At 47.3% G+C, this 25,116-nt stretch overlaps 1 protein-coding gene across 3 annotated transcripts in view; it reads left to right on the plus strand.

Moving 5' to 3' along the window:
* Window positions 1–5,038: 5,038 nt before the first annotated feature.
* Window positions 5,039–25,116, plus strand: part of CHAF1B (chromatin assembly factor 1 subunit B) — a 31,874-nt gene continuing 11,796 nt past the window's right edge. The window contains exons 1-8 of one of the 3 annotated variants that reach the window (XM_055374002.2): window positions 5,039–5,101; window positions 6,320–6,522; window positions 7,871–8,003; window positions 11,812–11,929; window positions 14,888–14,991; window positions 17,747–17,843; window positions 19,849–19,933; window positions 22,814–22,907. In XM_055374002.2, the coding sequence (XP_055229977.1) occupies window positions 6,397–6,522; window positions 7,871–8,003; window positions 11,812–11,929; window positions 14,888–14,991; window positions 17,747–17,843; window positions 19,849–19,933; window positions 22,814–22,907 (757 nt within the window). In that variant the 5' untranslated portion in view covers window positions 5,039–5,101; window positions 6,320–6,396. Of the gene's footprint in view, window positions 5,102–5,608; window positions 5,724–6,319; window positions 6,523–7,870; window positions 8,004–11,811; window positions 11,930–14,887; window positions 14,992–17,746; window positions 17,844–19,848; window positions 19,934–22,813; window positions 22,908–25,116 lie in introns of those variants that run through there. The other 2 variants (XM_004062763.3, XM_055374003.2) reach the window with 2 other exon arrangements.

Genomic DNA, 25,116 nt, shown 5'->3' on the forward strand with positions numbered 1-25,116 from the left:
ACAAGAAACCTTTTAGAGCCACAATTTCTTAGAGAGTCATCAGGACTCAATGTCTTGGTAACAAGACAGAATAAATTTAAATTTGAATATAAAGGACTTTTATCCCAACCTGGCTAACAATATTTAGGTTATGTATGTGCTTGATATGTGAATATCTAGAATTTGGCTGTAGTTTGTTTTTTTTTTTTTTTTGAGACAAAGTATCATTCTGTTGCCCAGGCTGGAGTGCAGTGGCATGATCACAGTTCACTGCAGCCTCAACCTCTTAGGCTCAAGTGACCTCCCACCTCAGCCCCCACGAGTAGTAGGAACTACAGGCACATGCCACTGCGCCCAGCTAATTTTTGAATATTTTGTAGAGACTGGGTTTGCCATGTTGCCCAGGCTGCTCCAACTTCTGGCCTAAAGCCATCTGCCCGCCTCGGCCTCCCAAAATGCTGGGATTACAGGCGTGAGCCATCACGCCCAGCTGGCTGTATCTTCATAACAAAATGTAATGGTGTTTTATATTCACAAAGGAGTCAAGTTTTCCTAATCTCCCATGGGGTTCCTGTTGGAAGTGAGGCTCTTGGTTTGTACTGTGATCTGAACCATGACTGAATTAAGGTAATATGAGTATAGAATTTTTTCTGTTCTAGGCAATTGTCTCTTGTTTTGTGACTCCCTTGGTGGGAATCTCTCTCAAAATGTGATATTCATGGAGGCAACTGAAGTACCAGCAAGCTTGTCCAACCCGCCTTGCTTGGTTGTTTTTTTTTAGTTTTTTTTCCCCAGGCTGGTCTCAAGAACTGGGCTCAAGGGACCTGCTCACATTGGCCTCCCAAAGTGTTGGGATTACAGGCATGAACCACTGCTTCTGGCTTTAAAAATATATATATTTTTTGAGACAGGCTCTTGCTTTGTCACCCAGGCTCGAGTAGCAGTGGCGCGATCACAGCTCACTACAGCCTCAATCTCCCGGGCTCAGGTAATCCTCCCACCTCAGCCTCCTGAGTAGCCAGGACCACAGGCACACACCACTATGCCCAGCTAATTTTCGTATTTTTTGTGGAGACAGATTTTTGACTTGTTGCCCAGGCTCGTCTCAAATTCCTGGGCTCAAGCGATGCACTCCCCCACCTCTTAACCTCCTAAAGTGTGGGGATTACAGGAATGAGCCCTAACTTAGGGTTTTGTTTTTTTTGTTTGTTTGTTTTTCTGTACTCTGTATACTCCAGGGTATTTCAGATGTAAGGTATTTCAATACATCTAATAAATTTCCTGGTCTAGACTTGGTGACAGCCATTTCTCCAAAAGCTCTGCTTCATTTTGTGGGAAATGCTATTTGAAGATAATAATCTAGGCACAGATATAGTCATTGTTTCTAGTTAGGCCATTTCTTTTTCTTCTTCTTCTTCTTTTTTTTTTTTTTTCTTTTGCGACAGGTCTTGCTCTGTTGCCCAGGCTGGAGTACAATGGCATAATCATAGCTCACTACATCCTCAAACTCCTGGGCTCAAGTGCTTCGCCTTCCTCAGCCTCCCAAGTACCTGGAACTATAGGTGCATGCCACCATGCCTGGCTGATTTTTTTTTTTCTAGATACAGAGTCTTGCTACGTTGCCCACGCTGGTCTTGAACTCCTGGGCTCAAGTGATCCTCCTGCTTCAGCCTCCCAAAATGTTGATATTACCGGCATAAGCCACTGTGCCTGGCCTAGTTTGGGCATTTCTAGGCCTTTTTAGTAGACTGAACTAAAAGAGACTATAGTCTCTTTTGCTGAAAATCTGGGTTCCTAACCACATAAGTATTTGCTCTTCCTAATGTATACATAAATACATAGGTATGCATATATGTAACAATACCAATATTTTCTAGCCATAGTATGACTGAAGGTAAGCTTTCTTTGGGGTAGTATAAAATTTCTGTGTTTGCCAATCACTTGAAATAATAACTCCTTGTGTGCATCACACACATCCATGTTGCTGCCTGTGTCAGTCAGTGTAGAGTTCTCCAGAAAATCAGAGCCCAATATGATAGATGCAAGAGATTGATCAGGAGGAGTGGCTTAAGTGGTAATGGAGGCTGAAAAGTCCCATGATCTGCTGTCTGCAAGATGGAGACCCAAGAAAGCCTGTGGTATAACTTAGTCCCACTCCAAAGCCCTGAGAACCAGGGACACCAGTGGCATAAGTCCTGGAGTCGAAAGACCTGAGAACCAGGAGCTCTGATGTCTGAGGGTGGAAGAGGATGTCCCAACTCAAGAAGAGACAGAATTTGCCCTTCCTCTACTTTTTGTTCTTTTCAGACTCAACAGGTTGGATGATGCCCCAGATACTGCCCAGGTTGGTGAGGGCGGATCTTCTGTACTCAGTCTACTGATTCAAATGCTAAAGTCTTCCAGAAACACCCTCATAGTCAGAAGTAATGTTGACCACCTATTGGGTATGTCTTAGCCCGGGCAAACTGAGGCATAAAATTAACTATCACAGTCAGTATTTCTTTTGGATTACCGAGTAGAATACCGTGGTATGAATATGGCACAGTCTGATTACCTTTTCTCCTGTGGGTGGACATTTGGTGTCTTTCTAGTTTGGGGCTATTATGGATAATGATACTTGTATGAGTTTGCTTTTGTTTTCCTGATATATATGCCAAGGAGTGGAATTGCTGAGTCATAGGGTAGGCGTATCATTAACTTTATTAGACACTGCTGAACAGTTTTCTAAAGTATTTACATCAGTTTACACTTCCACCAGTAGTGTGCCAGAGGTCCCATTGTTCTCAATCTCCTGTATTGATTTCTGTCATTTCTATTTTTCTTTTTCTTTCTTTTTTTTTTTTTTTTCAGACTGAGTCTGTTTCTATCGCCCAGACTGGAGTGCAGTGGCATGATCTTGGCTCACTGCAACCTCCGCCTTCTGGGTTCAAGTGATTCTAGTGCCTCAGCCTCCGAGTAGCTGGGATTACAGGCGCCACCACCATGCCTGGCTATTATTATTATTATTATTATTATTATTTTTGAGATGGAGTTCTGCTCTTGTCGCCCAGGCTGGAGTGCAATGGCGCAATCTCGGCTCACTGCAATCTCCGCCTCCCAGGTTGAAACGATTCTCTGGCCTTAGCCTCCTGGGTAGCTGGGATTACAGGTGCCTGCCACCGCGCCTGACCTATTTTTTCTATTTTTAGTAGAGATGGGGTTTCACCATGTTGGCCAGGCTGGTCTCAAATTCCTGACCTCAAGTGATCCGCCCGCTTCAGCCTCCCAGAGTGCTGCAATTACAGGCGTGAGCCACTACGCCTGGCTTCTCCTAGTTTTCTTATTCTGATAATTTGCTCAACATTTTTTTCCAACCCTGTACTGAATTTTGTATGTCTGTTATCAAAGCTTTTTTTTTTTTTTTTGAGACAGAATCTCACTCTGTCACCCAGGCTGGAGTGCAGTGGTGCCATCTCAGCTCACTGCGACCTCCGAGTCCCGGGTTCAAGGGATTCTCTTGCCTCAGCCTCCCGAGTATCCCGAGTAGCTGGGATTACAGGCACACACTACCACTCTGTATAGTTTTTGTATTTTTATAGAGAAGGGGTTTTGCCATGTTGGCCAGGCTGGTCTGGAACTCCTAGCCTCAAGCAATCTGCCTGCTTTGGCCTCCCAAAGCGTTGGGATTATAGATGTGAGCCACCATGCCCGGGTCAGATTTTGATTTTAGAATGTTCACACTTACAAATGGAAATTAAAATGCGTTGAGAAGTTTTTTTTCGAAGCTGAGTTAAGAGTTAGTCCCTTTATATCAATTTTCATTATTAAAAAGTTCTCAGGAACCAAATAACATTGGTCCCCTTAAATTGAGGCAGTTCTGCTCAAAGTGGATGCTTGGGGCCCAAGCTGAACAACAGTGGTTGTTGAGGAATCTAGTTAGAATTGCGTTATAGGAATTCCCTTTTTTTTTTTTTTTTTTTTTTTTTTTTTGAGACAGAATCTCGCTCTCTCGCCCAGGCTGGAGTGCAGTGGCACGATCTCGGCTCACTGCAAGCCCCGCCTCCCGGGTTCACGCCATTGTCCTGCCTCAGCCTCCCGAGTAGCTGGGACTACAGGCGCCCGCCGCCACGCCCGGCTAATTTTTTGTAATTTTTGTAGAGGTGGGGTTTCACCATGTTAGCCAGGATGGCCTCGATCTCCTGACCTCATGATCCGCCTGCCTCGGCCTCCTAAAGTGCTGGGATTACAGGCGTGAGCTACCGCGACCGGCAGGAATTCTTTAGTCCAACATTTGTGGTGCAAACTTTGAGGTTTTGAGCAAATACTTTTTTTTTTTTTTTGAGAAAATATTTGACAGCCCAGGGCCTCTCTCTAGAGCCGCATCCCCTACCCGTGTTGGCTCATCAAGTTGGCACTGAAGTCGGATCTCTAAAATGTTCGCCAAGAAAGCCAACTCCTTCATGTACTTTTAATACTTAAAGCATGTGTTTTTATCTTTTAAATCCACAGTTCAGAGTCGTGACACTTCAAGAGGTGGGCAGATTATTCATTTGTGAATGAACAGCATTTATGAGAAATTTGGAGAAATTTTATGTTTGAGAGACACGAAGAATCCCGAGCTTTCCAAAACAGACTGATGATCACACCCACCGGGGAGTTTATGAAAATGCAAGCCCCTGGAGCACGGGCCTCTGCTGGATATTCGGAATCATGGGGCTGAGTGGGGCCAGGAATCTGTACTTTTAGAACAGCCATATTATCTAAAGTATATAGTCATTCCCAGTCCAAGCTCTGTAAATCCTGAAGAGAAAAATCTAAAAACTGCATATGTTATTCTAGCTTCCTGTAGAAATCAGGCTTCAAGGAGCATACAGCCATTCTTATCAACATGAGACACGGATTTGTAGGCAATTTCTGTACGTTTCATAAAGCTGGCTAAAAGCATCAGCCGGTATTTATATAAGAATCCATGTCTGTTCTTTTTTTCCAAAAATCCTAGAGCAGTTGGCTCCTCAGATAAACCTGTGTGTTTCTTTTATCCAGTAAAAGCAGCGCATCCAGAGGTACTTGTTTCCTGGCCTTCTGCGAAGCCCACAGATAAATTAGGTCTCATTTGGAAACGTCCCATTTCGAAAAGCCTGAGGTATCTATCTCTGCCTACCGATTGATTTACAGCCTCACTTTAAAATGTTAGTCTGTTCTTAAAAAGGGTTTATAACTGCATCTACTATAATAATAAAATGTAAGCAACCTTGCGCTAGGTACTGAACAATTTCATAGCTTTGAACTCTCCAAAATGTTCTAGAAGCCAATACAGAAAACCCCAAAATCTCAGTTTTTGTTTGCAGAAGGGGCAAGAGAACCGGTTGTGTTCGCCCTCCAAGTGCCCAGCGCCAGCACAGGGTCTGTCTAACACACAGCCCAGGCTCTGTAAACCTTTGCTAAAAGAACGAATCAACAAGGAATAAGTAATTGATAATAATAATAAATAATAATGAATCCATTCTTCCTACGGTCGTGGGTCTGGCAGGCATAAATTCCGGCCGGCATTCCGACCCCCGGGCCAGAGCGGGACTCGCCTTGGCGCCTACGAGTGGGCGGGGCTTCCCTGGGGTCCCGCCCACGTCGGGCGGGACCTGAGGGCCGCTGGAGGGGCGGGGCGTCTATGAGGTCCCGCCCATGCGGGGGCGGGGCCTGCGGCGCGCGGGAAGCGGCGCGCGCTGCGCGGGAGGTGACGGTGTCTCTGACTGTCCGGGTCCCTGCAGGTACGGCTTCCCTGGCCCGGGCAGCTCCGCGGCTCTTTTGGTCGCGTCGGTCCGGGGCCAGAGGCCCTCGCCGAGGGGCCCCGGGATAGCTCCGGAGCGGCGCGCGTTGGGGCGGTAGGGCCCCGTCCACCCCCGGTCCCGCGCGGCCTCCTCCCGGCGGCCTCAGTCCCAGCTTCCCGGGCCCAGCGCCCGGTCCCTGGGAAAGGCGGGGTTCTCCTCGCCCCGCCGCCCCGGTCCCCTACCCCGTTTGGCCCCCTCTTCCGGGACGCTCCTCCCGGGGCGGGCCCCTCCCCGGGCTCTCAGGGCGCGCCCCTAGCCCCTACTAAGCGGGGACAGGCCGTGCAGAAGGCCGGGGCCCCTAGGTAGCCTTTACCTGGGTGTTTCGTTTTGCTTTTCTGGATGTAGCGGCGTATCATAAACTTGTGGATGTCAGGACCCAGCGAAGCATTTTAGGTGGAGCTAGCAAGGTGTTATTGTCAGATGGCAACGTTAACATCCTTTCCCAATGCAGTGTGCATTTTAAATGGCTCCTGGCCCCTATTCAGCGCTCAATAACCCTTTGCTGCTGTTAACACTGTTGTTTAATCCATCACCAGCATTTTGCAGCTTTCTCCTGTCTTGAAGAAGTAGAACGGTGCCCGAGAAACGTTTTGCCCCTTCGAGACTCAGGAGGATGAAAGTCATCACTTGTGAAATAGCCTGGCACAACAAGGAGCCCGTGTACAGCCTGGACTTCCAGCATGGGACGGCTGGGAGGATCCACAGACTGGCGTCTGCCGGCGTGGACACCAATGTCAGGGTAAACTGGGGCAGAGATAGACATCCGGGAACACTGCTTGAAGCAATAGTTTTCATTCTTTTATTTAAAACCAATGTCGGCTGGGCGCGGTGGCTTACGCCTGTAATCCCAGTGCTTTGGGAGGCTGAGGTGAGAGGATCGCTTGAGTCCAGGAGTTCGACACCAGCCTGGGCAACAGCCAGACATGAAAAAGTAGCGGGACGTGGCAGTGTGCAGCTGTAGGCCCAGCTACTTGGGAAGTTGAAGTGAGAGGATCACTTGAGCCTAGGAGTTTGAAGCAAGCAACGATCACTCCACTGCACTCCAGCCTGGGTGACAGAGCCAGACCCTTCTCTTAAGTAAATGAATGAATGAATTAACGTATGTCAACAAACTAAACTACTTGGTCATCTAGCCCAGAATGCTAAATTTCCAGGGCCTGCGGTGAACAATGAAAGCAAAAGAGAGCTGCTTTCTTTTTTTTTTTTTTTTGAGACGGAGTCTTGCTCTGTTGCCCAGGTGGGAGTGCAGTGGTGCAATCTCGACTTACTGCAACCTCTGCCTCCTAGGTTCAAGCTATTCTCCTGCCTCAGCCTCCCAAGTAACTGGGACTACAGCCGCTCATCACCACACCTGGCTAATTTTTGTATTTTTAGTAGAGATGGGGTTTTACCATGTTGGCCAGGCTGGTCTCAAACTCCTGACCTCAGGTGATCCACCCACCTTGGCCTCCCAAAGTGCTGGGATTACAGGCCTGAGCCACCATGCCCGGCTCTGCTTTCTTATTTGATTCATTTTCCCTAGATTATTGTAACTGGACGTTCATTGTTTTGGGATCCCGATCCTGGTTCCTACTGGGTAACAAGTTGCTCTAGAAAGAAGGCGGAGGGGGACAGTAGACATTTATGTTTTAGATAGGGAGTTCTTTGATTTTATGTTTCAAAAGAAAAACTAAATTTTCTTTCTGAAAATAAGCATAGTTGTTTTTTTTTATTTTTATTTTTTTGTTTGAGACAGGGTCTTACTCTGTCGCCCAGGCTGGAGTGCGGTGGCCTGATCTTGGCTCAGTGCAGCCCCGACCTCCGGGGCTCAAGTGATCCTCCCTCTTAAGCCTCCCGGGTAACTGGAACTACAGGCATGTGCCATCACACTTGGCTAATTTTTTAAATTTTCTGTAGAGACTAGGTCTCACTGTGTTTCCAGGCTGGTCTTGAACTCCTGGCCTCAAGTGATTTACCCACCTTGGCCTCCTAAACTGCTGGGATTACAGTTGTGAGCCACCACACCCAGCCCATAGTATTGTTTTAATACAGACAGTATAATATGTGCCCATTCTATGTTTTTCAAATGAATGTGTTGGTATTGACAGATCTGGAAGGTAGAAAAGGGACCAGATGGAAAAGCCATCGTGGAATTTTTGTCCAATCTTGCTCGTCATACCAAAGCCGTCAATGTTGTGCGTTTTTCTCCAACTGGGGAAATTTTAGCATCGGGAGGAGATGGTGAGTATTGCTGTCCTTCAGAGATTCTTCGGGAACCAGATAGATACCTGTGTGTCTTGTGTCAGATAGTGAGATTTGAGCTGGATATGCTTTTTTTTTTTTTTTTGAGATAGAGTTTCGCTCTTGTTCCCCAGGCTGGAGTGCAGTGGTGCAAACTCGACTCACTGCAACCTCCGCCTCCTGGGTTCAAGCGATTCTCCTGCCTCAGCCTCCTGAGTAGCTGGGATTACAGGCGCCTGCCACCACGCCCGGCTAATTTTTTTGTGTGTTTTTAGTAGAGACGGGGTTTCATCATGTTGGTCAGGCTGATCTCGAACTCCTGACCTCAGGTGATCCACCTGCCTCGGCCTCCCAAAGTGTTGGGATTACAGGCGTGAGCCACTGCGCCCGGCCTATATGCTTTTTAGTTCAGGTGTGGCTGACCCTCTCAATCTGTCATTTAGGTAGTTCAGTAAAACACTGTTCTAGGGAATGTGGTAGAGTCGGGGAGGGAGGACAGCAAGATGAAACCAGGAACACCTGTTTGAAAACAGCTGCTTTCCCGCTAGCTCCCACCAGGCTGTTCCAAGACAAGATGGAAAGGCACTTACCATTCTGTCACATCCCAAGCAAGGCGACTGTTCTGGTTTTGTTTGATTGTTAGTTTAACATCTGTGGTGATCAGAGTCAGTTCTGTGTCTCTGTGTAATTAATTAAATGGCTTTAGGACTGTGTTATTAATTAATTGGCTTTGGGAGTTTTTTTTTTTGAGACAGTCTCACTGTTATCTAGGCTGGAGTGCAGTGGCACAATCTTGGCTCACTGCAACCTCTGCCTCCTAGGTTCAAGCGATTCTCCTGCCTCAGCCTCACAAGTAGCTGGGATTACAGGCGCCTGCCACCACCCCCGGCTAATTTTTGTATTTTTAGTAGAGATGGGGTTTCACCGTGTCAGCCAGGCTGGTCTCAAACTCCTGAGCTCAGGCAATCTGCCTGCCTCGGCCTCCCAAAGTGCTAGGATTACAGGTGTGAGCCACCGCGCCCGGGCTATTTGGGCATGAATTCTAAACTGGGATATGAAAGAAATCAGCAATGGCAAAGTTCCTCATGGAGGGGTGCCATGCTCAGAAGTGCAGTGTGCCCTCCCACTGGCCCCTCTTCAGTGGGCCCTGAGTAGCTGCTCGTGTTTGATCTCCCTGTAAGAAAGGCAGTAGCTGAAAAGCACCTAAGCTGCCAACACTGTGGAAACCCCTGCAATGCTCCCTTTCTTCACAGTGACATACTTGTTGTAATACCCATAGTAGCCTCTGAAACGCTCCAGCAGTGCCGGTTGGGGTAAGATCCCGCATCGGTACCCAGCTTGGCAGCTCCTCTGGTTTGACATCTGTGTGTTTTCTCCCATTCCCTGCTGTGACTGATGCTGCTTTGGAGTCCTGGTGTCTGCAGTGCCGGGCTGCTGGAGGGTGCTGGGGAGGGAGCATACCGGGAGTGTCATTAATGAATGGCCTTGTGATTTGTGCTTGCTTGTTTGGTGGGAATAGATTGATTCTTGTTTTCTGCCTGTGCTTAAATGGGATAAAACTATATGGAAAAAGTAAACCAGGCTGGGCACGGTCGCTCACACATGTTGTAATCCCAGCACTTTGGGAGACCGAGGCAGGTGGATCATTTGGGGTCAGGAGTTCGAGACCAGCCTGGCCAATATAGTGAGACCTCATCTCTACTAAAAATACAAAAATTAGCTGGGCATGGTGGCGCGCTCCTATAATCCTAGCTACTCAGGAGGCTGAGGTGGAGAATCGCTGTAACCTGGGAGGTGGAGGTTGCACTGAGCCAAGATTGGGCCATTGCACTCCAGCCTGGGCAACAGAGTGAGAGTCTGTCTCAAAAAAAAAAAAAAAAGTAAACGTTTTTACCATGCTTTAAAACAATCTAGAAACTATTACAAAATAAAACAGAAATCTAAAGTTTTTTTTTGCAGGAGGAGGAAAAGAGACCTGGTTGAGTTTAGTGCCATGATGCCCAGAGTGCATGAAGGGGTGTGTGTGCGTGTGTGTGTGTGTGTGTGTGTGTGTGTGTGTGCGCGTGCGCGCACGCTGATTTGTAGAGGGAAAGGTGGGGAGCAGGAGCGCCACCTGGGGGTGGCTACCTGCTGTCTGCCCTGAGGTTGCACATGGCAGCCCCCATTTTCCAAAGTCCCTTGGTCTTGGAGGCCCAGAAACCTGCTGTTGTCAGCACGTGGAGAGTGTTCATCCATCAGAGCCAATGGCATCTTAACCAAGCTCCCAGACTAATGTGTGCAAATAGGATTCCGGTTAACTTAGCATGGGAATGCAGGCTGGGTGCGGTGGCTCACGCCTGTAATCCCAGCACTTTGGGAGGCTGAGGTGGGCAGATCACCTGAGGTCAGGGGTTCGAGACCAGCCTGACCAATATGGAGAAACCTCGTCTCTACTAAAAATACAAAATTAGCTGGGTGTGGTGGTGCATACCTGTAGTCCCAGCTATTCGGGAGGCTGAGGCAGGAGAATCGCCTGAACCCGGGAGGCGAAGGTTGTGGTGAGCCAAGATTGCACCATTGCACTCCAGCCTGGGCAATAAGAGTGAAACTCTGTCTCAAAAAAAAAAAAAGAAAAGAAAAAGAAAAAGAATGGGAATGCGTATGTCCTCACAACCTCATTCATTCACTGTCCTGCTGTGCACATTCCTAAAAGGGAAGCTAAGGGACGGTCAGAAGGTTACATGGTAATCGTAGAGTCAGAATGTGGGGAGTTATTGGACTTAGACAATGGGTGACCTCAGGCTAAAGTACCTGATATCTATAATGATATTAATAGCTGACACTTACATGGGGCTTACTATCTGCCAGCCATTGTGTTGTAAGTGTGTTATATACATTGGCCAATTTAATCCACAACAGCCTGTGAGGTAGATATATTGTTATCCCCATTTTTGAGATAGGGTCTTGCTCTGTCACTGAGGCTAGAGTGCAGTGGCAAGAGCAGGACTCACTGCAGCCTCCACCTCCCCGGGCTCAAGTGATCCTCCCACCTCAGCCTCCTGTGTAGTGGGACCAGAGGTGTGTGCCGCCACACCTGGCCAATTTTTTTGATTTTTAGTAGAGACAAGGTCTTGCTCTCTTGCCCAGGCTGGTCTTGAGCTCCTGGGCTAAAACAACCCTTCTATCTCAGCCTCCCAAAGTGCTGGCATTATAGGCGTGAGCCACCCCACCCTGCCTATTATCCCCATTTACAGGTGAGGAAACTGAGACATCAAGATGCTAAGTGACTTGCTGAAGGTTTCTGAGCTAGGAACATTTGCCAACCCTTGCACTGGGGGTTCTTTGCTGTTTTGTTTTTCTATTCAGCTATTTATAGGTTATGCCTTCAGATTTGTTAATGTAGCCAGTCATTTTGCAGTGGCATTTGCTGGCCTAGGGACCCTTCTGTTTAAGGTGATTTTGTATAGCTCTGATCTGTTATGAATTTGATTTTGAAGTTTTAGTTCAGAAGGCAATTTGCCTACTTTCCCTGTTGAAATGCTTGGAAGTAAATCATCCTGGCCATAGTGTCCACTGAATAACATAAATGTTGTTTTAATACCCTAAAAATCCTGACGTGCGGCTAATTTTTTTGTATTTTTAGTAGAGACAGTTAGCCAGGATGGTCCTGGGAGGCAGAGGTTGCAATGAGCCAAGATTGCGCCACTGCACTCCAGCCTGGGCGACAGGGTGAGACTCCATCTCAAAAAAAAAAAAAAATGAAAATAAAAATCCTAATATGAAGGAGTGTGGGTGAAGCGTGGATCACTGTTACTGAATTACCCTGCAGATGCTGTCATCCTGTTGTGGAAGGTGAATGATAACAAGGAGGCGGAGCAGATCGCTTTTCAGGATGAGGATGAGGCCCAGCTGAACAAGGAGAACTGGACGGTTGTGAAGACTCTGCGGTAACTTGGGAGGGACCATGGCAGTGATCTCTGTTTACGATGAGTGCATTAAATGGAATATACCTTTTGACTTTTTTTTTCTTTTCTTTTGAGATAGGGTCTCATTGTCGCCCAGGCTGGAGTGCTGTACTGTGATCACAGTACCCTGCAGCCTTGACTTCCCGGGCTCAAGTGATCCTCTCACCTCCCAAATAGCTGGGACTACAGGTGCATGCTATCATGCCCTGCTGATTTTAAAATTTTTTTTTTTTTGAATTCTTTTTTTTTTTTTTAGTATTTATTGATCATTCTTGGGTGTTTCTCAGAGAGGGGGATTTGGCAGGGTCATGGGACAATAGTGGAGGGAAGGTCAGCAGATAAACAAGTGAACAAGGGTCTCTGGTTTTCCTAGGCAGAGGACCCTGCGGCCTTCCGCAGTGTTTGTGTCCCTGGGTACTTGAGATTAGGGAGTGGTGATGACTCTTAAGGAGCATGCTGCCTTCAAGCATCTGTTTAACAAAGCACATCTTGCACCGTCCTTAATCCATTTAACCCTGAGTGGACACAGCACATGTTTCAGAGAGCAGGGGGTTAGGGGTAAGGTTATAGATTAGCAGCATCCCAAGGCAGAAGAATTTTTCTTAGTACAGAACAAAATGGAGTCTTCTATGTCTACCTCTTTCTACACAGACACAGCAACAATCTGATTTCTCTATCTTTTCCCCACATTTCCCCCTTTTCTATTCGACAAAACCGCCATCGTCATTATGGCCCGTTTCAATGAGCTGTTGGGTACACCTCCCAGACGGGGTGGCGGCCGGGTAGAGGGGCTCCTCACTTCCCAGATGGGGCGGCCGGGCAGAGGCGCCCCCCACCTCCCGGACGGGGCAGCTGGCCGGGCGGGGGCTGCCCCCCACCTCCTGGACGGGGCGGCTGCCGGGCGGAGACGCTCCTCTCTTCCCAGATGGGGCGGCTGCCAGGCAGAGGGGCTCCTCACTTCTCAGCCGGGGCAGCCGGGCAGAGACGCTCCTCACCTCCCAGATGGGGCGGCGGGGCAGAGGCGCTCCCCACATCTCAGACGATGGGCAGCCGGGCAGAGACGCTACTCACTTCCTAGACGGGATGGCGGCGGGGAAGAGGCGCTCCTCACATCCCAGACGGGGTGGTGGGGCAGAGGCGCTCCCCACATCTCAGACGATGGGCGGCCAGGCAGAGACACTCCTCACTTCCCAGACGGGGTGGCGGCCGGGCAGAGGCTGCAGTCTCGGCACTTTGGGAGGCCAAGGCAGGCGGCTGGGAGGTGGAGGTTGTAGCGAGCCGAGATCACGCCAGTGCCCTCCAGCCTGGGCAACATTGAGCACTGAGTGAGTGAGACTCCGTCTGCAATCCCAGCACCTCGGGAGGCTGAGGCTGGCAGATCACTCGCGGTTAGGAGCTGGAGACCCGCCCGGCCAACACAGCGAAACCCCGTCTCCACCAAAAAAATACGAAAACCAGACAGGCGTGGCGGCGTGCGCCTGCAATCCCAGGCACTCGGCAGGCTGAGGCAGGAGAATCGGCAGGGAGGTTGCAGTGAGCCGAGATGGCGGCAGTACCGTCCAGCCTCGGCTCGGCATCAGAGGGAGACTGTGGAGAGAGCGGGAGAGGGAGAGGGAGACCGTGGAGGGAGAGGGAGAGGGAGAGGATTTTTAAATTTTTTGTGGAGACAGGGTCTCACTATGTTGCCCAGGCTGGTCTAATTTAGAAGTTTTATTTATGTGAAACAGTCCTAAGACAATAGTTTTAAAGGATGAAAGCATAATTAAAATGGATTTTCTTAGTTTCTGCTATAAATTTTTCTTAGTAAAAAGTATTCAATTTTAAAGATACAGCTATCCTTTTTTTTTTTTTTTTTTTTTGAGATGGAGTTTTGCTCTTGTTGCCCAGGCTGGAGTACAATGGCATGATCTCGGCTCACCACAACTTCTGCCTCCTGGATTCAAGCGATTCTCCTACCTCAGCCTCCCGAGTAGCTGGGATTACAGGCCTGCACCACTATGCCCAGCTAATTTTTTTGTATTTTTAGTAGAGACGGGGTTTCTCCATGTTGGTCAGGCTGGTCTCAAACTCCTGACCTCAGGTGATCTGCCCACCTCGGCCTCCCAAAGTGCTGGGATTACAGGCGTGAGCCACCGCGACCGGTCAGATATAGCTATTCTTGAAAGTAGTTTTTTATAGCTATAGCTAATATAGTGCCAGTGGAAATTTTGGAATCTCATTCTAATGCGTAGTTCTGGAGATTGCCCTTATATTTTTGATAACTTGTCCGTTTTTGAGTTAATAATTGCTTTTTGTTTTGTTTTGTTTTGAGTCAGAGTCTCACTCTGTTGCGCAGGCTGGAGTGCAGTGGCATGATCTCGGCTCACAGCAATCTCTGCCTCCTGGGTTCAGGGGATTCTCCTGCCTCAGCCCCCAAGTAGCAGGGACTACAGGTGTGCGCCACCACACCTGGCTATTTTTTTTTTTGGCTAATTTTTTTTTTTTTTTTTGAGACGGAGTCTCACTCTGTCGCCAGGCTGGAGTGTAGTGGCGCGATCTTGGCTCACTGCAATCTCTGCCTCCCAGGTTCAGGTGATTCCCCTCCCTCAGCCTCCTGAGTAGCTGGGTCTGCAGGTGTGCACCACCACGCCTGGCTAATTTTTTGTATTTTAGTAGAGACGTGGTTTCACCATGTTGGCCAGGATGGTCTTGATCTCCCGACCTTGTGATCTGCCCGCCTCCGCCTCCCAAAGTGCTGGGATTACAGGCGTGAGCCACCACACCTGGCTGATTTTTGTATTTTGAGTAGAGATGGGATTTTACTGTGTTAGCCAGGCTGGCCTTGAACTCCTGACCACAGGCAGTCTGTCTACCTTGGCCTCCCAAAGTGCTGGGATTACAGGGGTAAGCTGCTATACCTGGGGAGTAATTGCTTTTTTCCTCTTTGTTTTTGGATTCTAGGGGCCACTTAGAAGATGTGTATGATATTTGCTGGGCAACTGATGGGAATTTAATGGCTTCTGCCTCTGTGGATAACACAGCCATCATATGGGATGTCAGCAAAGGTAAATGATATATTTTTGTTATTAGCAGGAAGAAATATTCTAAGCATCAAAAAAGCCTAAAAGTCTAACTTGCTTTAACTTTTTTTTTTTTTTTTTTGAGACAGGATCTCACTCTGCCGCCCAGGCTGGAGTGCAGTGGTGCGATCTTGGTTCACTGCAACCTCTGCCTCCTAGATTCAAGCGATCCTCCTGCCTCAGTCTCCCAAGTAGCTGGGACTACAGGCATGCACCACCACACCCAGTTAATTTTTGTATTTTTAGTAGAGACGGGTTTCATCATGTTGGCCAGGCTGGTCTCAAACTCCTAACCTCAGGTGATCCGCCCGCCTCAGCCTCCCAAAGTGCTGGGATTACAGGCATGAACCACTGCCCCTGGCCCTAACTTGCCTTAACTTTATTTTTTATTTTTATTTTTTTGGAGACGGAGTTTCGCTCTTGTCCAGGTTGGAGTGCAATGTCACAATCTTAGCTCACTGAAATCTCCACCTCCCGGGTTCAAGCGATTCTCCTGCCTCAGCATCCTGAGTAGCTGGACTACAGGTGTCTGCCACCACACCTGGCTAATTTTTGTATCATTAACAGAGACGGGGTTTCACTGTTGGCCAGTCTGGTCTCGATCTCCTGACCTCAGGTGATCCACCCGCCTCGGCCTCCCAAAGTGCTGGGATTACAGGCATGAGCCACCACACCCGGCCTACTTGCTTTAACTTTAAAAGCAACACAAAAAATTGTTTTAGTGAACTAAAGTAGGTGGTTGGCTCAACAGGATAGGGGTTAGTCCCATATGCTATGGATTGTCAGAGGGTAAGAGGCTTAGCAGTGGTGCTGCAAGTTACTGATGCTGAAGCCAGGCAAATCCCACATGGTGGGGCCAGCAGATAAGATGACAGGCCCGGGCCCTGCCTTTATGGAGGTTAGGATCTCGGGAAGATTAACAAATCACTTATAATTTATAGGGCATTGCATGCTAGTTGATGGGGTAGGTGGGATCAGGTTTCCATTTTAGAAGATCAAGGAAAGCCAGGGACATTCTGTTCTCTAGTTGGGGAGACAGTGGACATGTGAAAAGTTATAGTGGTGTGAAAATAGCTGTGAAATGCCAAAAGCAAGTAGTGGCTAACTCCTAATCATTTTTATCCCCTGCCATCCTTTACTCAAACTTTGTTTTCTCCCAAACCTCTTCCTGCCAATTCTATAACTCAAGTACCTGGGTAGGGCAGTTGTTGTTGGCTCTCCCCGCAGCACTGTGTCAGCCCAGTTCTCATCCAGTCTATAAAAATTTTTGCTCTTTTTAGTACCATGCTGTCCAGCCAAGCCATCCTCCATCCTCCGTTCTGTCTTGTTTTGTGTTTTTTTTTTTTTTGGATGGAGTCTCCCTCAGTTCCCCAGGCTGGAGTGCAGTGGTGCGATCTCGGCTCACTGCAACCTCTGCCTCCCGGGTTCAACAATTCTCCTGCCTCAACCCTCAAGGTAGCTGGGATTACAGGCGCCCGCCACCACTCCCAGCTAATTTTTGTATTTTTAGTAGAGACGGAGTTTGCCCATGTTGGCCAGGCTGGTCCCAAACTCCTGACTTGAAGCGATCTGTCTGCATCGGCCTCCCAAAGTGCTGGGATTACAGGCATGAGCCATTGCGACTGGCCAGGATTTTAGGTTTTATCATAAGTGTGATGGGTTGTTACTGAACCTCACCAAAAACCTCAAAAAAAAAAAAAAAAAAAAAGAAAGAATGACTTGTCAGGCACAGTGGCTCAGGCCTGTAATCCCAGCACTTTGGGAGGATTGCTCAAGCCTAGGAGTTCAAGACCAGCATGGGCAACATGGCAAAACCCTCTCTCTATCAAAAAAATACAAAAATTAGCTGGGTGTGGTAGTACATGCCTATAGTCCCAGCTACTAGGGCTGCTGAGTCTTGAGCCTGGGAAGTTGAGGCTGCAGTGAGCTCTGACGGCGCCACTGCACTCCAGCCTGGGCAACAGAACCACACCCAGTCTCAAAAAAAAAGAAAAAAAAAAGGAATGGCCAAGGCTTCATAACTCTCTTGTCTTTTTATGCAGGCGATCTCTGTGTGCTAAATATTTTCCCCGAAGTCCCTTTTCCATCCCTGTTCGCATTGTCTGCTCTGGGCCCTCCTCATCTCTCTCCTGGTCTACTCGGTCACCTCCTAACTGGCGTCCCTGTTTGTCATCTTCGAAACCTGTTTCACCTTTAAAATGCAGACAGCTTCTCAGCTTGAATACTCACAGCCTTTTCCTTACACACAACGTCTCTGTAATACTTCTCCTTTCCTCCTTATCTTCTGTTCTTGGCCCTCCTCTGTACCCATTAGCAGTTCTTGGCTACCTCTCCCTGCTCCATATTCACTTCGCTAAGCTGTCTTAACCCGGGGATTCCCTGACAATACCTTCTTCCACCCTTCGTCCCCTCTTCATCCTGCCTGACCTGGGGAACTGAACTTAGATCTTCTCAGACCCTCTGCCCTGTGCTGTCAGCTCCCCTCCCCCGGTCCACATGTGTGATCCTTGCCTGTTGATGGGTCTGTCTGATCTGTGGGCTCCCTGAGGGTGGGGACTGCATGAAGTCATCTTTGTGACCCCAGAGCCTGACACAGGGTTTAGTACAGAGTCTCTCACTTACTGCCTGCTGAGTGATGCGTGGTAAAGGGAATAATATTTAAGTCATAGTTTATACTATTTGGGCTCAAATAGGTTTTGGTAATGCTGTTTTGGTGCGTGTGTGTGTGTTTTTTTTGTAGGACAAAAGATATCAATTTTTAATGAACATAAAAGTTATGTCCAAGGAGTAACCTGGGACCCTTTGGGTCAATATGTTGCTACTCTGAGCTGTGACAGGTAAATTCAGCTTTGGCATTTACTTGGAATTTCTTTGTATTTACTCGGAATTTTCTGAAGAGAGGTATTTATTGTAACTTAGCCAAGATTTATCATAGTCTAACTTTGATTCTTTTGTTCTTGTTTTCATACTCATTCTTACAACATAATCAGAAATTAGAAATTAATTAGGACAAGTGCCTTACACGAAGTTTGTACTTAGTAAATCTTTTTTTTTTTTTAGACACATTCTCACTCTGTCACCCAGGCAGGTGTTGTGGTGCAATCTCACAATCTCAGCTCATTGCAACCTCTGCCTCCTGGTTTCAAGCGATTCTCCTGTCTCAGCTTCCCTATTAGCTGGGATTACAGGCACATGCCACCACGCCCGGTTAATTTTTGTATTTTTAGTAGAGACAGGGTTTCACCACGTTGGTCAAGCTGTTCTCAAACTCCTAACCTCAAATGATCTGCCTGCCTTGGCCAATGTGCTGGGATTACAGGCATGAGCCACCATGCCCGGCCCTGAACTTAGTAAATCTTTATTATTATTACTATTTTTTTTTTTTTTGAGAGAGGGGCTCACTCTGTCACCCAGGCTGGAGTGCAGTGGCGCAATCACAGCTCACTGCAGCTTTGACCTCCTGGGCTCGAGCAATCCTCATGCTTCAGCCCCGCAAGTAATTGGGACTACGGGTGTGCACCACCACACCCGGCTAATTTTTATATTTTTTTGTAAAGATGGGATTTTGCCATGTTGCCCAGGCTGGTGGCAAACTGTTGAGCTCAAGCCATCTGTCTGCCTTGGCCACCCAAAGTGCTAAGATTACAGGTGTGCTACAGTGATTTTCATTTTTATTTTTATTTTTTTTAAATTGTTTTTTGAGACAGAGTCTCACTCTATCACTCTGGCTGGAATGCAGTGGTGCGATCTCGGCTTACTGTAACCTCCACCTCCTAGGTTCAAGCGATTCTCCTGCCTCATCCTCCTGAGTAGCTGGGATTACAAGTGTGTACCACCATGCCTGGCTAATTTTTGTATTTTTAGTAGAGACGGTTTCACCATATTGACGATGCTGGTCTCAAACTCCTGACCTCAGGTGACCTGCCCGCGTCGGCCTCCCAAAGTGCTGGGATTACAGGTGTGAGCCACCTCGCCCAGCCCAGTTATTTTAATGACTCCATTTAAATGGATATAAAAATAAACTATTTTTGTCCTTTCTGAAAAGAATTCTGTTGTCGTGTTTACTGGCATAATTGCATTTAATTGTATTGTTGGAACAAAGAGTTTAAAAAAATGAGGAGTGCCTCCTATATTACTTAATAGTCCTTTTGAATATTTATCTAACTACTTTTAAATAAAACAAATTGAATATAAGATGGCCTTGGAATAAAAGTGGTAGAGAGGAGTTAGTGTTTATTTTTCATAGAATCTCCTGTTGTATTCTAAATGCCATTTATTTTCTGACAAGTGTGTTTTATTCAGACAGTCATCAGTAAAACAATCTGATTAGCTAGTGGGAGTAATGTGACTTACCAATTTTTTTTTTTGTTTGTTTTGAGACAGAATCTCGCTCTGTTGCCCAGGCTGGAGTGCAGTGCCACAATCTCAGCACTGCAACCTCTGCCTCCCGGGTTCAAGTGATTCTTCTGCCTCAGCCTCCCGAGTAGCAGGGATTACAGGCGCCCACCACCACGCCCGGCTAATTTTTTGTATTTTTGGTAGAGACGGGGTTTCACCATGTTGGCCAGGCTGGTCTCGAACTCCTGACCTCAAGTGATTCACCCGCCTCCGCCTCCCAAAGTGTAGGGATTACAGGCGTGAGCTACTGCGCCCGGCCTGTAATATCCTTTAGGTTGTTAATACTTGCTTCCTTCTTAATTACCCAGTTGTGAATATCATTGGTAAAAGCTTTTGCAGGCTGAAAATTGTTGAGGTGGTAATAGGCTGTTGGTAATAAGTTGTTTCTGTGTGAAGCATAATTCATTTACTAGAAGTGGTAAATCAGACGTGTTCTTTCTTCAGGGTGCTGCGAGTATACATTATACAGAAGAAGCGTGTGGCTTTCAATGTTTCGAAGATGCTGTCTGGAGTAGGGGCTGAAGGAGAGGTATAAAATATTTTGCCATTCTTTTTCAGCAGCGCTTTAACTGAGACGTAGGAAGTCATGAGCTCCTCCCATACCCTTGTGGCCAAATCACTGGCCACAAGGAGCCGATTCCAGAACTACAATAGGGCTTCCTTTTGGACATTCAAGGCTCAGTTACTGTGGTGGGCTAGTCTGTATGGAAATGGGGACATCTGGAGACCAGGTTAGAGCCACTGATGGAGGACAGGACAGTGGTTTTCAACCCTGGCTGCACCGTGGAATCACCTGGGAAGAATTACAAATATGGGTGCTGGCTGGGTGCGGTGGCTCATGACTGGAATCCCAGCACTTTGGGAGACTGAGGTGGGCAGATCACTTGAGGTCAGGAGTTTGAGACCAGCCTGGCCAACATGGCCAAACCCCATCTCAATGAATTACAAAAATTAGCCAGCTGTGGTGGTGCATGCCTGTAATCCCAGCTACTCGGGAGGCTGAGGCATGAGAATCACCTGAACCTGGGAGGCGGAGGTCTCAGCTGTGAGCGGAGATCATGCCACTGCACTCTAGCCTGGGCGACAGAGCGAGACTCGATTTCAAAAATAAAATGAAGTAAGGCTGGGCATGATGGCTCATGCCTGTAATCCCAGCACTTTGGGAGGCTGAGGCAGGTGGATCACCTGAGGTCAGGAGTTTGGGACCGGCCTGGCCAACATGGTGAAACCCTGTCTCTACAAAAAATATAAAATTAGCCGGGTGCATGCCTGTAATCCCAGCTATTCAGGAGGCTGAGGCAGGAGAATTGCTTGAACCTGGGAGGTGGAGGTTGCAGTGAGCTGAAATTGCACCATTGCACTCCAGCCTGGGTGACAAGAGCGAAACTCAGTCTCAAAATAAATAAATAAATAAAAATAAAATAAAAATAAAAATATGGATGCCTTGGCCCCAACCTGAGTGGCATGATTCACTTGGCTGGAGGTAAGCAGGGCCTCCATGATTCTCAGGTATAGCAAGGGCTGGTCACTACTGATCTGGGAAGATCCCTACACGAGGCAACAGAAGACAGGCAGGTCGAGCGTTGGATCTGTCTGGCAGCAGGCAGTTTACTATCTTGGCAGGTAGGTAGAGAGTTTTGCTAGCAGACAGCAGAGACCCAGCCAAAACACTGGTATTTAGGAATAGGAAGGATTTTGACTTTCAAATAATTGGCAAATGAAAATAGGACCCTATTTGTAAAGGAATCAAGGCTACTGAGGCAGGCAGCGAGGTGCGGGGAGCAAGCTGGTTACTGGCCTCACACGGGGACATGGTGCAAATGCATCCAAGGAACCAGGGTAAGGCAGTGTGGGCTGGGTGCTGACAGGCACTGAGAGGTCACACCTGTGAAGTAAGAATAGCAATGCTTCCCGGGGGCGGTGGCTCACGCCTGTAATCCCAGCACTTTGGAAGGCAGAGGTGGGCAGATCACCTGAGGTCAGGAGTTCGAGACTAACCTGGCTAACATGGCGAAACCCTGTCTCTACTAAAAATACAGAAATTTGCTGGGCATAGTGGCGCATGCCTGTAGTCCCAGCTACTCCGGTGGCTGAGGCAGGAGGATCACTGGAACCTGGGAGGTGGAGTTTGCGGTGAGCCGAGATTGCGCCATTGCACTCCAGCCTGGGCAACAAGAGCGAAACTCTGGCTCAAAAAAAAATATGTGTATATATATGTTTTTGCATATATTATATATAATATATACTTTAATATGTTATATATTTATATTATATATAATATATATTTTTATATTATATATTTTATATTATATATATAAAATATAGCTATTACATATATATATATGAATAGTAATGCCTGCTTCCTTGTGTTCTTAAGAATTAAATGCTTGTTTGTTTGTTGAGACAGTGTCTGGCTCTGTCACCCAGGCTGGACTGCAGTGGCACGATCTTGGCTCACTGCAACCTTTGCTTCCTGGGTTCAAGCGGTTCTCCTGCCTCAGCCTCCCGAGAAGCTGGGATTACAGGCGTGTGCCACCACACTCAGATAATTTTTGTATTTTTAGTAGAGATGGGGTTTTGCTATGTTGGCCAGGCTGGTCTCGTACTCCTGGACTCAAGTGATCTGCCCGCCTCGGCCTCCCAAAGTGCTGGGATTACAGGTGTGAGCCACCATGTCTGGCAAATGCTTGATGTTTATAAATAGTAGTAAAAACTGTCCCAGAGAGGTGTTAAAGAAATGTTGTTTTAAAAGATTAATGATTACCAGTTTAATAATCCACTATTTCCTTTTTTTAAAGGGTGCATTTATTAATAGCTGGATGTGGTGGCATGTGCCTATAGTCCCAGCTACTCAGGAGGCTGAGATGGGAGGATTGCTTTGAGCCCAGAAGTTCTGGGTTACAGCGACCTATGGTTGCGCCACTGCACTCTAGCTTGGGTGACAGAGCGAGACTCTGTGTCTAAAGAGTGCATTCAGTTGGAAATTCTAATGATTCCACACAGATAGAAAGCAGAGGTCTCCTGGTCATCTTCCCACTGTCTGCCAGTCTCAGGCCCCAGACATGCCGCTGTTGACCCTGTGGTTTGTGTTCTTAAGAGTTTTTAAAAATAATTTTAGAACCACATAAAACACACATATATACATATAGCTTTACCGAACAAAAATGTGTGGTCAGTTTTCATGAATGTTTACCCTTGCGGTGTTGTACAGTTATTTGATTTGTAATGTGTTTCAGTTTCATTTATGATTATGTCAACAATAAATGACACTATGTAAAGAAAACCGTAGGCACATACAGCAGTTGGGAAGCGTTTATTTGTGAGTGTAAAGATTTGGAAAAATGTTTAAGCTTTGTGTGTAGAAAACAAACAAACAAAAAAAAATAAAAATAAATTTTGTGTGCGACAGGCAAGAAGCTACCGGATGTTTCACGACGACAGCATGAAGTCTTTCTTTCGCAGACTGAGTTTCACTCCCGACGGATCTTTGCTCCTCACGCCAGGTGTGTTTCGTAGCTTTGGACTTAAAGGAATGATGGCCGAGTGGGGATATCTGCTCCCGTTTTACGCTGCAGCTTATCAGCTCAGTGAATGCTGATTAGAGTGGGGGTCCCTGACTTACCTGCCCATTGGAACCTCCAGGAGAGCTTCAAAAAACACATTGGTGCCTATGTCCCACCCCTACAGATTGTAGTGTATGTAATTGGTCTGGGTGGCCTGGCTTTTGGAATTTTAAGAAGATTTCCAAGTGATTCTAATGTGCAGAAAAGTTTGGGAGTTATGAGATTAAAATGATAGGCATTTTCTCTTAGATAAATTTAACTTTTGGCTGGGCACAGTGGATCACACCTGTAATCCCAGCACTTTGGGAGGCTGAGGCGGGCGGATCACTTGAGGTCAAGAGTTCATGACCAGCCTGGCCAACATGGTGAAACCCCCTCTCTATTAAAAATACAAAAATTAATGATGTGGTGGCGCATACCCTGTAATCCCAGCCACTTGGGAGACTGAGGCAGGAGAATCGCTTGAACCCGGGAGGCAGAGGGTGCAGTGAGCCGAGATCACACCACTGTACTCCAGCCTGGGCGACAGAGTGATATCTTATCTAAAAAAAAAAAAAAAAAAAAACTTTACTATTTAAACCCTTTCAATGAATGCTTTTTCATTCACTAACATGTGTATGGAAGCCATAGCGCTAAAGCCAAAGATAAAGCTCCTTTATTGTTTTTATTCTCCTCAATAAAGCGCATTTGTGACAGGATTAGACTCATGGACAAACTTGTGGAAGCAGCAGTGGTCAAAATCAAAAGGTCAGCCAAGTAGCAAGGACTAGATAGGTTTATTGTCCCTATGTCCATAGGAAGGCAAGGGGCTCAGCCCAGCAAGATAAGGCTAGGCATTATTGTGGCCACAGTGTTCTCAGAGGAGAATGTCTGCTCTTGCCATGGCTCCAGGACTATCCTGTGCATAGAGATGACAACATAGCCCAGGGTTGGGCCAAACGGGGGGGCACTGGCCTGGTTTGCCACTGAGTCCCATCCCAGCTGAGCCAGGGAGGGCCTGAGAAGGGCGTGAATCACACATGCAGCTGTGTGGGTGGGGCTTTAAAGAACACTGTGGAACATGTGCGAATGACACTTTGGCCCAAGAAGTCTCAGGCCTAAGAATAAGTAGTTGTTTAGGTTATATTTACTAAAGTTAGTTATTAAAAGTTTTTCACTAAACCCAGTAATAAATCCTTTTTTTTTTTGAGACTGAGTTTCGCCCTGTTGCCCAGCTGGAGTGCAGTGGCATGATCTTGGCTCACCACTGCAGCCTCCGCCTCCCAGTTTCAAGCGATTCTCCTGCCTCAGCCTCCTGAGTAGCTGGGATTACAGGTGTGCGCCACCACTCCCAGCTAATTTTTGTATTTTTAGTAGAGACGGGGTTTCACCATGTTGGTCAGGCTGGTCTCGAACTCCTGACCTTGTGATCCGCCTGCCTTGGCCTCCTAAAGTGCTGGGATTACAGGCGTGAGCCACCACGCCCGGCCCTTTTTTTTTTTTTTAAATTTTATTTATTTATTTATTTATTTATTTATTTATTTATTTGGAGATGGAGTTTCGCTCTTGTTGCCCGGGTTGGAGTGCAATGGCACGATCTCAGCTCACAGCAACCTCTGCCTCCCGGGTTCAAGCCATTCTCCTGCCTCAGCCTCCGGAGTAGCTGGGATTACAGGCATGCGCCACCACGCCCAGCTAATTTTGTATTTTTAGTAGAGACGGGGTTTCTCCGTGTTGGTCAGTCTGGTCTCGAACTCCGGACCTCAGGTGATCTGCCCACCTTGGCCTCCCAAAGTGCTGGGATTATAGGTGTGAGCCATTGCTCTGGCCTTTTTTTTTTTTTTTTTTTTTTTTTAAAAACAGAGTCTCGCTCTGTCACCCAGGCTGGAGTGCAGTGGCACCATCTTGGCTCACTGTAGCCTCCACCTCCTGGGTTCAAGTGATTCTCCTGCCTCAGCCTCCTGAGTAGCTGAGATTACAGGCGCCTGCCACCACAACCATATAATTTTTGTATTTTTAGTACAGATGGGGTTTCGCCATGTTGGCCAGGCTGGTCCCAAACTCCTGCCCTCAGGTGATCTGCCCACCTTGGCCTCCCAAAGTGTTGGGATTACAGGTTACAGGTGTGAGCCACTGCGCCCAGCCCCAGTAGCAAATCCTTTACTATGTG

Source organism: Gorilla gorilla, chromosome 22 (assembly GCF_029281585.2).
Source record: "Gorilla gorilla gorilla isolate KB3781 chromosome 22, NHGRI_mGorGor1-v2.1_pri, whole genome shotgun sequence".
Taxonomy (NCBI): domain Eukaryota; kingdom Metazoa; phylum Chordata; class Mammalia; order Primates; family Hominidae; genus Gorilla; species Gorilla gorilla.